General features: G+C 47.2%; 1 protein-coding gene across 1 annotated transcript; it reads right to left on the minus strand.

Annotated features, from left to right (window-relative positions):
• Positions 1-742: 742 nt before the first annotated feature.
• On the minus strand, positions 743-12,950 carry LOC102198010 (ubiquitin-protein ligase E3A-like). The gene is made up of 11 exons (XM_005748062.1): positions 12,628-12,950; positions 11,980-12,024; positions 10,965-11,269; positions 9,633-10,885; positions 9,338-9,482; positions 8,416-8,621; positions 8,109-8,273; positions 6,999-7,154; positions 6,843-6,916; positions 4,255-4,398; positions 743-3,751 (listed from the first exon to the last, which is right to left on the minus strand). The coding sequence occupies exons 1-11, from the start codon at positions 12,702-12,704 to the stop codon at positions 3,631-3,633; spliced, it is 2,691 nt and encodes an 896-aa protein (XP_005748119.1). The 5' UTR covers positions 12,705-12,950; the 3' UTR covers positions 743-3,630.
• Between the last annotated feature and the right edge of the window lie 661 nt (positions 12,951-13,611).

Below are 13,611 nucleotides of genomic sequence, written 5' to 3' on the forward strand. Positions count from 1 at the left end.
GATGGATGGACATTAGTCATGTGAGATCTTTAGCTGTCTGCTGATGGATTTCCTCATTCTCTTGAGAATTGTATTCTTTTGTTTTTCCTACTATAAAAAAATGAACTCATAATAAAGGAAATGAATATGATGAGCTTGCCACAGTTCTTCTGCTGGCTGTGTCATCATCTTCTGGCTCTTCATGTCATCCTGATTCTTCTCTGAACTTTGTGGAGTGAGGAATAAAGTCATACTTACACATGCAGTCTTTTAAATCGATGCCAGTCTATACAAACAACTACAGCTGGCATTTATTTGTAAGAATTACAAGAATGTTACTGCTGTCTGCCTGCTTCTTGTTTCCAAACACAGTCCAGCACACAGCGCGAATAAGCTTTCAAAAGAATGCAACAAGCACATTTCTGTGTATAACCCATCATTAGAACCAACCAAAATGACCATTTCATTGACCCACCCAAATTTAAGAATGTCCACCCTTCAACGTCACCCAGAGAGCAGCTCAGGAGGTACAAATATCCTTGGACAAGATCCTTACCCCGAGTCTCCGATCCACGTGAGCAGGCGAACGAGGCATGTCGCATCGAGCGCCACAGGAAACATTACCTAACAGGATCCACGTCCTGCTCATCGAAAGTAAAAAAGATTTTATCCCACACACTTTGCCTTATTGCATCTCTGTGGCGTGATGTTTGGGCCTGCTCTGAAATCGGGACACCAAGAAACCTGTGGAGTCAAATCAGGCTTGTTGGAAAAAAGCAGTCGTCTTTATTTAGCATGTTTCACAACAATGAATACTTTGAGCCTTTCACCTGTTTCTATGTGGGAGAATTTAACTGTTGATTGAACCAATTGAGGAAATCTGCCTCCCGTTCCCAGACAGGTCCACCCCTTAACCTTGAGGCGGCTCACGTGTGCAGCAAGCAGCATCTTCAGCATTCAAACATGGAGGTACGGGTAAGGTTACACAGCTGAAACTACACCTGGCTGTACTGCTTAGCCTTCCACATGAGTGAGCATTACTGCAGTACGTAGAACAATGCACGCACACTGTGCACTGTAGTGACTTCCCAGCACAGTCCAGTGCTGTCCACATTTTTAGGCACTCCTAGTACTGTGACTCAGACGAAGGCTAAACTAGTGTTAGGAGTAGCTGATGAGGGAGGAGAAAAAGAAGAGGAGATAAAGACTGGCTCAGGTCGGTGGATGGCAGTGCTGAGCACTGTGCTCTCAGTGGTATGTTGTGGGCATCGTGGCGCTCCACGCGCTCCTCTATAAGGTACGTCAGCCACGCAGCAACGACTTCAGCGTCTGAGGGACAAACCACTGACCCCCCACCTCCAGCCAACCGCCACAAACGTACACGTTTGCTCTGAACGGCTTTACCAGACTGCAGGTACAGTCACATGACACAAGGCAGGGTTATATGACGTTAAGAGCTCTCTGTTCAAAGATGGTTTCTGGCAATAGCCGTGATGCAGTCCACACACTCGGGTCCATGGTCTGTGACCTCTTCCATGCCATCATCTGTTCTCAGACCTTTAACCACAGCGACTGGAGGAGTGAGGTCACGTTACACGCCACAAACCGTCTCTGTACAGAGAACGATACCACCCAGTACCTCATAAGGAAGTACGCACGTGGACACCTGAGCCTGCTGCGTGTAGGAGCTGTGAGGTCACACAAAGGAAAGCTTTCAATGACAGCAAGCTTCACGTGCATGTTTATGCCCAGTTTGTCCAAACGATCACAACATCTCAGTTGGAAGTAAGACATCCAGGTAGTTTGCAGGTTTAGCAACTCCTTCGCCCTCTCTCCATGTTCCTACAGACATGGATGTAGATGCGGGGGAGCGTATCTCAGTGTCTTCCAACATTTTACAAATGCAACTCGATGACCATCAAGCATTTAAAACAACTGTCTGCTGATGGAGCAGCTATTTTACATGGTACCCTTATTACCATGGTTACATGAGCTGTTGCCAAAGTGGCGTTTTCACCTCCAAGTGAGGGATGTCAGCGATTTGGGCAAAGCGTTGCTGTAAGCCTGCCTCTGCGTGACGGCCGTGCTGCCTGCCCCGAGGACGTCTGCCGACTGTGTCAGAGGATGGGTATTGCAGACTACACAACAGCAGCGGGATGTTTAAAAAGACCACCGAACTTTGAAGCAGCGAGACGCTTCTGTGTCCGAGAACATTACGCAGCCTATTGACCGATGAGGAGGAAAAGCATTCACAACAGGACGCGTTGCCTGTTGTGAGGGGAAATGATTTCACAGTCCTTATTAGAGACAAAGCACTTTTTCAGCAGTGGTTACACCTGTTTCACTGATCAGGTCACAGCGACGTGTCCACACAGTGACAGCAGACACACCTGTGTTATCTGTGCTGTAAACAGAGAGGTATGAAGGTCCACAGCAAGTCAGGCCAAGCTTACAAAACAAAGCGGCAGCAGGCGCACGGCGAGCACGGCGAGCACGGCCTCTTTCACCCTCAGAGACACAAACTGAGGAGAGCTCGCCTCACGGCTCCTGGATGCAAACGAGAAGACATATTAGGGAGATGTTTCATCAGCGGGAGATGACCAGATCAAAGTCCAGCTTTACACTCCAACGGCAAAGGAAACTACTCACGTCACCGTGAACTAAGATGGTCTCGTTAGGTTCCAGGTGTAACCACAGCAACAGACAAAGCTTTATCAGGTCTGCAGACGGGAGGGGGGGCTATGCAGCGTGAGCCGTTTCTACGAGACTGAACCCAAAGCAGACGACACCGAGTACGTGCTGGGCTTCTACCTGTCCGCTGTACAGGTTGGCACAAGGAGAGCATCTGAGACTCAGTCTACATGTGTACATCCTCCACAGCGTGGGTACGGTATGCACTGATATATAAACACTGATTTTATTTAGAATCCTCAACACAGGCAGACAAGGAAATCAAACGAACAATAATGGCAACCTGTGACCAAAGAACAAACATTCTGAAAATGTCTAAGTGCACTTACACATCTCTGCATGTCCCCCAAAGGAAGAAGGCCCGAAACTGAGAAGGAGAACAAGCTATGTGATGTGCCGTCCTGGACCCAATCTCTTTCCACGCGCTCACCTCAAAACAGACTGGGTGGAAACAACAAGCAATGACTACGCTAGAGTGGAATGGTCAGTGGGGAATACGATGCAGTAGCGAACACTAAACTAAATCTCTGTGGGAGCTGTGGGCAAGAGTTCAGGGGTACTTTGTCGCCGAGTTTATCGAGTTGGAAACGCATCGTCCCGTATTTGCATTATTTCTTTTACATTTATCACAACAGGCAGGCATGAAAAACGTGAAGCTTCAAATAAATAACGAGGAAAATGATCCTTTCTGTACACAGAAAGCACATTCACATGTGTGGATGTGGGAGCGGGTACTCGAGGAGGTCTCTACGTTTACACTGACTGATGTGTGATGATGCAGGCACAGCAGCGGATCTATTAGAGAGATTTATTAGAACCACGTATCCACTTTCATTATTCACTTGCTTTTCCTCGAACATACTCTGGCCTGTCTGGTCATCTTTGAGATTGTGTCTGATACAGGAAGGGCAGGGCAGGGTTTATGGGCTTTCTGAGAAGGAGTCTGTTGGGAGCAGGGGTTCAGAGCATGCCAAACCCTTTGGCATAGGTGATGGCTTTCAGCAGTCTCTCCCTCAGCTTCTCCTTGCTGTTGTACTCGGGCAGCAGCAGCACGTTAAAGCAAGTGTGAGAAGTCGGTAACCTGCCGAGAAACCACACATCACACAGACAACACGTCAGGAACAAAGCAAATCGTCACACAGCAACACCGAGTGTATGCAGAGACAAGTTACAGGAAGTATACAGGCCGACAGCTCCACAAAGGGCTGTGATGCCTGCTGCTGTCACAATCTGTGTCCTTTATGTCCAACAAAAACAGACTGGCTTTAACTGGTTCATCCTTCCAGTCTGTTCACACACAGTCATGCCAGTTTCTCGAGATACCTGCACTGGTGTGATGACTGATCAGCTTCCTCATCGTTTTTACAACATGTGATGACTCGTAATAAGCCACGTTCTCTCATGTCTACTTACTGATAAGCATGTACATTTTAAACACTGTGTACTGGACTCCTGCTGCTGAAACATGGACACAGTCAGCTGTGCATAAAGACTTTCGAGCTTCAGTCACTAGCAGGAAGCAGAGCGCACGCAGCCGTGCACCACAACAGAAGAGGGACAGGAAACGGAACGGCTGCGGCTCACCTGTCTGTGTCGGGACCGTTCTTGGCGATGATCATCTTCAGCTTGCCCAGCCCACCCACAGGCGCTCTGTCGGTGCCGGTGGTGAACTGTAGGAAGAGGCGTTTCTGCTCCTCGCCAAATGAGTGCAACGTCTCCCAAAACTCCCTACGACACAAACACGAGGAAACGCCTTCATCAAATATATATGAATTCAGTTTCAAAACATAGCCAGTGGATGCACAGACGTATGTGCTCTGTTTAAACATACAGGTTAACGGTGAGCGAGGTTTCAGTCTTTGCATATTTGTGGTCTTCCAAAGTAAACTCTCGTTTTCTCAGCTGGAGTCTGCGCCTGGTGACGAGGCTGCAGCTGCACAGTGAGGAGGAGGCAGTGCTGATGTCAGGCGCTGAGGCCCCGTGAGTGTCAGGAACGTCACACACAGACCGCGCTCGCACCGCGCCCGCCGCGCTCGCACCGCGCCCGCTGCACTCCTCCTCGTTTGGATATATTTCTCATGTTTGTCATTTCTTCCTGCATCTACGATTCATACTTTTTATTACTGCACAGTTGGTGTGGAGCACTCACATCATCGTTGCACATGCACAGTGACAATAAAGGCCTATTCTGGTCTGTTCGCAGTCTCGGGTGCAGGAGTGCATGCAGAGGAAATGCACCTGCAGACTGGGCCGAGCTGTGCAGCACTGACTGGAGCTGATAATGGGCCAACATGGCATACTGTTTCCTCCTCCTTCATCAACTTCACAATAATAACTGTCAATTAACACGTTCCCACTTGCCCAGTTGCATGCTGGGAATTGCTAGTTATGGTCTGTTAAAAGCTGAGAGGCTGTGTAGCTGCACTCTGTGCAGGAACAGAGACGAGCAGCGTGATGGAGACGAACTTGGAGCAAAGCAGGAAACATGTTGCGATCACATCAGCTCACGCTTCTGCCGTCTCACCTGCTCCAGGTGTTTGTTGGGGCTCTCCTGGGAGCGCCTCCACAGTCAGCCACAGATACACAGCCTCAGTGAACCCAGCTAACACTTTACTGAAGCTAACGTGTTACTGAAATATTGATTCTTATGTTCTACAATTGCTTCTCAGATTAAAATATCGACATCTGTAGTCCATCATTAACAGGAACACAGTGGACTTTATCGTTAGGATCATATAAATGACTGGTAGGAACTACTTCTTCTTCCGCCTGTCACAGTGACATGCAAATTATGGCTGTAAAAATGCATCACGCCTCACGTGTGCTCGCTCGCTCAGTGGATGTTCGTAAGCAGAGTCATGTGTGGCGAGGCCACAAACCTTGTCGAACACAAAAGTCAATTATAACACAGAATAAGATGATGAGTTTATGATGAGGCGAACTGAAGGAGCAGCGGGACGGGTGTTGCTAGGGCGAGACAAACGCTGCCCCTGGCGTCCTTCGGTGCTGCAGGTGTGGCGCTGGTGGCAACCTGCAGCGCTGCTGCTGAATTTAGGACAGTGACTTACATTTAGGCCCAGCTGTTTGTGTTGATGTTTGAGAGGAATTCACAGCAGCCTTAAAACTACACAATCCCATTTATGGGATCGGCGAGGAAACAAGCGGCCTCACACGTCACTACTGGAAGAACCATTCCAAGCAGAGCTGGTTTTGAAGGTTTAAATCCACACACCCAGTGTGGGGAGCTTTCCCCCACACTGCAGTCCTGTGAAGTGGGGCTGGGTTTTGATTATCGATGAAAATGGATTCTGGCTTGGATAACGTGATATCGATTCATCAAAATCCTGAATCGATTTTTAAATATAAATTTATTTTGGCCGAAACGGCAGAATCTCAGGTTAAACCTCACAAACTTTCTACAACCACCAAACAGCTGAAACAGTGAATGAGAGCAGGAACACGGACTCTGCACGGAGACGTAAACACAAAGCGCTGTTACGCACCAGTCTACCGTTGTTTGCAGCCAGTCGGACGCCGTTTTTCCTTTTACTTACTTCTGAAAACAAAGCCTCATTTCTGCTGTTCAATACTGAACAAATTAAAACTTTTTAAAATGATGCAAAATTGCAAAACTCTCAGCTGTGTTTCTAATCAAACCTCTCTAACTTTGCTCTGCTTCACTTCAGCAGCATCAGGTCATGTTCAGATGTTGATTAATGGTTTTCTTTTGTTTCTGATCTACTGCAGAATATTTGTATAAATCCCAGGAAAACCACCTTCATGTTATTCTGTGTTTTATCCTCAGCTACTTTGACACAAAGGCCTCTGCTGTGATGCTCACACCTGTGATAAAGTCTCACAAGTGTCAGTTTTCTTTTTATAGATATAAAAATATGGATACGTACTGATAAATGATAAGAATTATAATATTTCTGACTGCGGCAAAAGTTCCCCGATTCAAATGGAATCGGTGAGGATACCCAGCCCTACTGTGAAGCACTGAGTATCCGTCTGCTGGAGGGCCACATGGTGAGAACTGGTCTCCACTGCTTTTGATTGTGGGCCGTGACTTTATGATGATATAAAAATGCCTTTGATTAGTGTGGACTTTGAGCTGGGTTATAAAAACTAGACACAGCGCGCTGAGCTTGGTTTTCAGGTCAGATTCTTACTTGATTATCCGAGAATCTCTGTTATAACCTCCGTCGTATTCTGTTGTTTCTTCAAGTGCTAGGAAGTCCAGGTTCTACAGTGGGAGACAAAACATGAATGAATGACTGAATGACATCACTAGCATATACAAGCATCCATTAAAAAAAAACTCTCACCCTGCTTCCACAAATCAGGAGCTCGATCTCCTCTGCTCTGAACAGGTACTTGAGCGGAGACTCGTTGGTGACCATGTGGAAGCCTCTCCTGAACGCCTTGAACTGCTTCTCCACGCTTTTGTTCAGAATGTACTCTGAATACTGTGCAACAAACTCCTATATGAACACACATCAATGAGAACATTTAACAAACGCGAGCTCTGAGGGGCGGCCGGCCTTGAACACCATGTCATCCCTTATCTTTGTGTTACTTTTAACATTTCCATTTTTATCAAAAACAAACCACCAGCAGCTGGAAACAACAAGAAGTACAGTGTTGTAAACAATGAGAGCTGGATAGTGCACAGTCAATATTTTATAAGGACATGGCAACACCGTGCACCCCGAGTCCCCATCGCCTCGGCAACCTCCTTTGTTGTGTTGCATTTGTGCCGCATACAACGGGACTTTTAGCCGTGTTGCTGTAACTAGCCCATGCACGCTGAGGAGCTACTCAATTTGAATGGAAGACATCCAGATGGAGTTTAAACCAGTGAAAAGAGGCATCAAGCTTTACCAGAAAGCACCGATGACAGCTGTAAATAGTAAACATTAAACAGCATCAGTGCCATCAAATCTCTTCCAATCAGATTTTGAGAAGCTATGACGGTTTGTGACAGTGAGCTGAAAGTCAGCTTACCTTCGAGTGGTGGCTGCGAAGCAGCTTTCCTCAGGTTCTCTTCTAATATTCAAAATGTGGCCAAACTTCAGGTTTAGAAGGCTGAAAAAATGTCACTGCCATCTTTTTACAGGCTGACATAGACAGAAGCTTTATTGATCCCAGGAGGAGTCCAGACGTAAACATGGTGCAGCCATGTCTGGGAGACTGCTCCTAACTGGGACTGTGCACTAACCAGCTCAATAACTTCCCATGGTAACAGTTTCAGGACCTGCACACAATGACCTGCCCAGGTGCTACCACAGGATCATGCAACCCTAAAGCTCCGCCCTCTTAATAAATCACAATCAGCAGAAAGGTTTGGGTCAGATAAGCTGAATGAAGTGGAAAAGCACACTTTGCCTGTGCGTATCGTAGGAGGACAAACGGCTCCACGGTTCTCTTCAGCTCACCTTTCTGTTTTCATTGGTGACGGGAATCTTGTCCCCATTTTCCCTTAAATCGTACATAAGTGCATTCCCAAACAGGTCCGTATGAGAAATCTGGAACGTGATCATCATGTCCTCCTCCACGCTGCCCTCATACTCCAGGAGCTCCTTCAGACTCTGGTATAAAACCTGTCCAGCGGTTCAGGACAATCAACACGTTATAATTAGCATAACATCAGCATTAGCATACATCATATCACAAACATGGCTGCTTTTCCTCCCAAACTAAAAACAAAAACACAGCACAAACAGCTGCTTAGGTGATGCTTACCGGGTTGGCATCAGCCAAGTCCCTGAAAGTTCCTTTCTTGCCCATTAACTTCCTGTAGACCACCATGGGAAAGTGGACATCCAGGATACAGTTGTTATAGATGGCCAAACCGAGAACGATGCCAATCAGTGTGTACTGGCCCTCATTTTCAAACGACGACGGGTTGAACCAGAACAGTTTGGTGTGCTCATCATACGTGAACATGCCTGCAGCAAGAAAAACAGAGCACACGCCCGTGAATCCTGGGATACGAAGCAGCCACGCGAGAGACGCTCCATGTGCACACGGAAAAAGCAACACATCAGTTTTCCCTGCTCTCTATCACTGTGTTTGTCTGTTGTCAGGTTAGCTAAAAACTACTCAGCTCGTTTCCATTAGACCTCACTGGGAACATGAGAACCCTCTCAGGTCTGGAAGGACGTCTTTCAGACAACTTTGACCAGAGACAGTTCGATAACATGACAGCTGACACACTTTAGGTGGAAGAAAGCAGGACGCAAAACCCCCACAAACTTTACTTTCCAGTTTCCTAAAACTAGGCTTTGAAAAGCCAGTCAGAGATCCGGATTCAGTTAGCAGTGCAGCAGCGATATCTATGAAATCCTGAAAGGGGGGCTGACCGGAAACAATTCTAAGAAAGACCAGATCACTCCGACCAAGGATCTGAATGGATTCTGATGGGCCGACAGTGAACGCTCTCAAATCCAGCCCTGCATGCTGTGTTAGTGCCACGCTGCTGTGTATCGCCCACAGAGCTGGACCGAACTGTGGTAAAGTCCAAACAGCAGACACGTACTGCCGCAGCTTCACACTCAGGTCCAAGTTCAAGGTGAATTATTAAGCCAGCATCAGCAGTTCAACGTGTATGTGCGACGCTTGTTTAAAGCCATCTGAAACTAAACTGCTCGCGATGCTTTCTTACCAATATCTGGGTTGAAGATCTCCTCCACCACCAGCTGAAAGAATTCTTTGGAAACACCTCCTTCATCGACACCTTGCTCTCCTTCAAACTCCACATACAGCTGCTTCTTCAAGTCTGCAGGATTTTCCATTGCTATCATTTCCAGCTGCAGACACACACAGAAGAAACGTTCACAAACATTAGCGCCTTGAGGCGACTGTAGTTGTGATTTGGTGCAATATAAATAAAATTGAATTGAACCCATCCAAAACCCAACTAATCAAAGGGACACTGAAGTCGGTTTGAATGCACATACCCTGACCAGAGCATCGTCAATGATGTGGTCTCTGCGCACTTTGAGCCTCAGGTAAGGGTTGAGCTGCTGACCCTGCACCAAGCTGTAGAGCACCGTGATCCGCCGCTCGCTGTACATGCGGATGCGGTTGTCGTAGTACAGACCCAGGTTCTTGGTGACGGCGTTCAGGATGAACGGACAGGTCATGAAGGAGAATTTGTTTTCAGTTTCAACTTTAAAGAAAGTATAGTCCTTGTCCATCTCTAACACCTCGTTCAGAGGCTCGTTGACAAACTCCTCAAAGGGAATGAGCGGCCGCCGGCAATCGCTTGTACGGATTCCCAACTCCGTCTCCAGCGGGTCTACTCGAGGGCCCTTTTTGTTCCTGCGCTCTTCACCCAGGAGCTCCTGCAGGGTGAGGTCACTGGACTCTGGAATGGGCTCCTCGTCTTCTTCCTCGTTGTGCTCCATGTCAAGGTCGCCACCCAGCACATTTGCATAATAGACGATCTTCAAGCACTTAGTGGCCGCCACCACAGCGTCGTCGTCGTTGACCAGGTTGCGGCTGTTGAACTCGTTACTGATCACCTTGTAGGTAATGAGCTGCTGGAAGGTCTCCACCATGCGCCGGATCTGCTCAGCGCTGTAATGCGACCACAAACGCGCCAGCTTGGCCTGAGCTGCCAGCGGGAGTTTGCTCATGGCCTTACAGAACTGTGGGAGAGCGATCTCAAGGTACTCGGGGCTGTGGAGGTTGCTGTTTTCCATCACTATTACAAAAAGGTTCAGGTAGTTTGGGTCTCGTGAATACACGTTATGGTACGTCAGGTCACACTCCACATTAGGCGAGAGGTAGACCAGCGCATTCAAGAAGGCGGCTTCGATTTTATCATTGGACAGGAGGCGCTCGTAGACCCTTCGCACAGCTTCAATATCGACCGAAACCTCATCGGGAGCCAGCTTTTGGACGTCGTTTTCTCCCGACGAGCACTCGCCGAGCCTCGATGATGATGAGGAGGTGGGGGAATCCTCCTCCATAGCTGTAGTTGAACTCGCAGCTGCCTCCTTTTCATCTTCATCCTTGTCCTCGTCCTTACCTTGGAGAGACTTGAGCTCCTCCTTGGTGTGCGGTTTGGACCTCCGAAAGCTCTGCACCAGTCCCTCAGCACTGGAGAAAACTCGGCCTATCACTCGGATGAGAGGGGAGTAATCCTCCTTTTCACCACAGGTGTCCAGGATCTCATACACCTTCTCCTCTGTCAGGTAATTTACATCTACACACAGACACAAATGTTGTTACCAGAGAAAAACAAAAACACAAACTGCACGAGTGAAACAGCGCAATCTGCTCACCTTTAAAATTGTCTCGCACAGAGTGGATGTCCTTATGGTTCATCTTCTTGTTGCTGCACGCAGAGTTGCTGTGAGCGCTGCTCTCCTGGTAGGTGGAAGCGGTGCCTTTCTTTGAAGGGTGTGGGTCGCATAGCTTGGCATTGACTTTGTAGAGCTCCAGGGCTTTGACCGCTGCCTCGTTGTTATCCATGCGGCTGAAGCCAACTGATGAGGCACACCACGAGTTGGAGCAAGACTCATTCCCACAGCCCTCCGTTAACTGGTGGTAATAGCGCTCTATTAGATGCTTGGCAGCTGCTCGCTTCCTGTGATCAGAGGTAAAACACAAGGCGGTAAAAGCACTGCGCGAATCCACTGTGATCCTCATAAAGCACTGAGTGCAATGTGAAATAATGGGAGACGCGAGATTGACTGCAATGCTTTTCCCACTTGAGAATCACTAAGAGTTTCTGTCAACAGACAACACAAGAGCTGAGCTTGGTCTCAGGCTGGATGCTGAGCTCGGGCTTATGGAGCATCTGGACGTGTTGCATTTCCAGCCACTTTCAGGTCAAGTGTCACGACAGATTTATTATCAGTGTTTAGAATAAATTTAAACTTGACAAAAACCTTCTGATTCTGCTAATTACACCACTGTCCAGAAGACAGCAGCATTCCAGCTGCAGTCGTATTGGTAAACACTGAAGCAATACTAATAGAACAGCAGTATTATTCATTCACAGGTACAGATACAACTGATAATGTAAACTCAAAGCTCCATAAATTCCATGCATAATTAAAGCACTTTAACCTGAAGTACTTTAATTATGTTTTATTTAAGCCAACGGTCCTTCAAATGTTCACATCATGAGCAAACAGTGTGACAGCTGCTGAGATGAACTGGGTGTGTATCACACTAACAATACAGCTGACAACATTTAGTCAAGAAACAAGATGAAGACAAGAAAGAAGCGAGGACAGACCCTAACACCAAGCTCCTGAACTGCACACATGGAAGGTAATGAGTTTGACTTACATTCGGCTTGCTTCTGGGTTTTCTATTTCAGGCTCCTCGTGTTCTCTAAATGAACAACAAACAAGGATAAGAACCACGGCACAGGTCATGATGACTACACTGACATTTCAGAGTACTGCTGGCTCTGCTGTGGGGTAACAAAGTCAGAGTCCTGCTCAGGAAATTGGTCGAGCTGTGTAGAAGAGGACAACAGTCTAACCAGCAAACCCACATTCGCTCTTTTTAAAGCTAAGCACTGGCTTCCACTTAGTGACCGGGGTCGCAGTAAATGTAATCATCTATGTAGATAATTCATTTTAGCTCTTTTGTAAAATGTAGCATTAACCTAAACCCTGTAGTCCAGTTTGGACGAGCTGGGAAAGCCCAAAAATGTTGCCACTGGGACAATCTGTCGCTCACTTTAGCAAGCTAACACAGCAAATGCTAGTTAGCCTACTTTGTTACTCATACAAAAGTAATGTCTTCAAAGTGACCCGCGGGCAGATTTCTTTCGTTTTCATTTAACCAGTGCTTGCTATAAACTTTGCCCCAATGTGTTGCCCGAAACAAAGGAGCACTAACGTCCACACAGCCTCCAACAACAGCTAACTAGCCCCCGCTCTGATTGATCGTCCTAGCATCCCGAGCCTTTCCTCTGAGCATCCCCACCTATCGGCTCCTCCGGCGGAGCTCGTCTCGGCCTGTGGTGGCGCACACTCACAGTCCTCCTTCTCGTCGGAATTCATACGAGACTTTATGCCAGCAGTTTGTTATCCTGTTGCTGTTTGTGGGTGTTGTAGGTCCTGCGCGGCTTCTCTCCAACGTAAACAGCACACTGCTTTAAGTCCGATCGGACACCGACGAAGGATTTTCTATAGAAAACTTCATTCACGGCCTTCCTACTACAGGCTCTCTCCTCTGCCTGAGCTTCGCAGCCATCTTGACTTCACCATCATACTACGTCCCACAATGCACTGCGTTCTAGCTCCAAGAGCTACTGGAATGGATCACAAGGAACTGGACTGCATCATTATTATATTATATACAAGCGTTGTTGTTTTTATAAAGTAATAATAAGTAAAAAGAGTAAACACCTAGAAGCACTTGTAGAAAGGTAAAGGGAGGGCAGAGAGGAAAAACAGGAGTTCCCTCATCAACGCTCAGCCTCCATCCACAGCTACAGCTTCAGCTTTCATGAAAATGGACAGTTTGAAGCTTCGTTTTAAAGGTCAAGGCAGTGCGCCTAAAACAAAACCCACCGGAGAGCTGATTTTCCAGGAGAGCACTCTGACAGCTAAAGGCTTTACCGCCCATTCTACTTTTGAAAAACCGCCTGCAGCCTGACAGCAAAGCCCTCTATTTAACTCATTTTGTAATTAAGGTATTTATGAAGGTTGGTTTTGAGGTTTCTGCATGTAAGGCAAAGCTTTTGAAATCTTGGTTTGGCTTTAACAAGAAACCAGAGAAGAAATGCTAATAAGAGAAACATGACTCTTCCCAGTCCCCATCAGTGTACTCTCTGCAGTATTTTGAATCAGCTGGAGGCTTTTCAGACACCTATGGGGACATTCTAATAAGTAATTACAGTTGTCTGTGCTGGAAGTAACAAAGACAAGGATTTTCAGGTCAACCTGACTTCAAAGTACAGGGTGG

Source organism: Pundamilia nyererei, unplaced genomic scaffold (genome assembly GCF_000239375.1).
Source record: "Pundamilia nyererei isolate P.nyererei 1_Seehausen unplaced genomic scaffold, PunNye1.0 scaffold00212, whole genome shotgun sequence".
In the NCBI taxonomy this organism is placed as follows: domain Eukaryota; kingdom Metazoa; phylum Chordata; class Actinopteri; order Cichliformes; family Cichlidae; genus Pundamilia; species Pundamilia nyererei.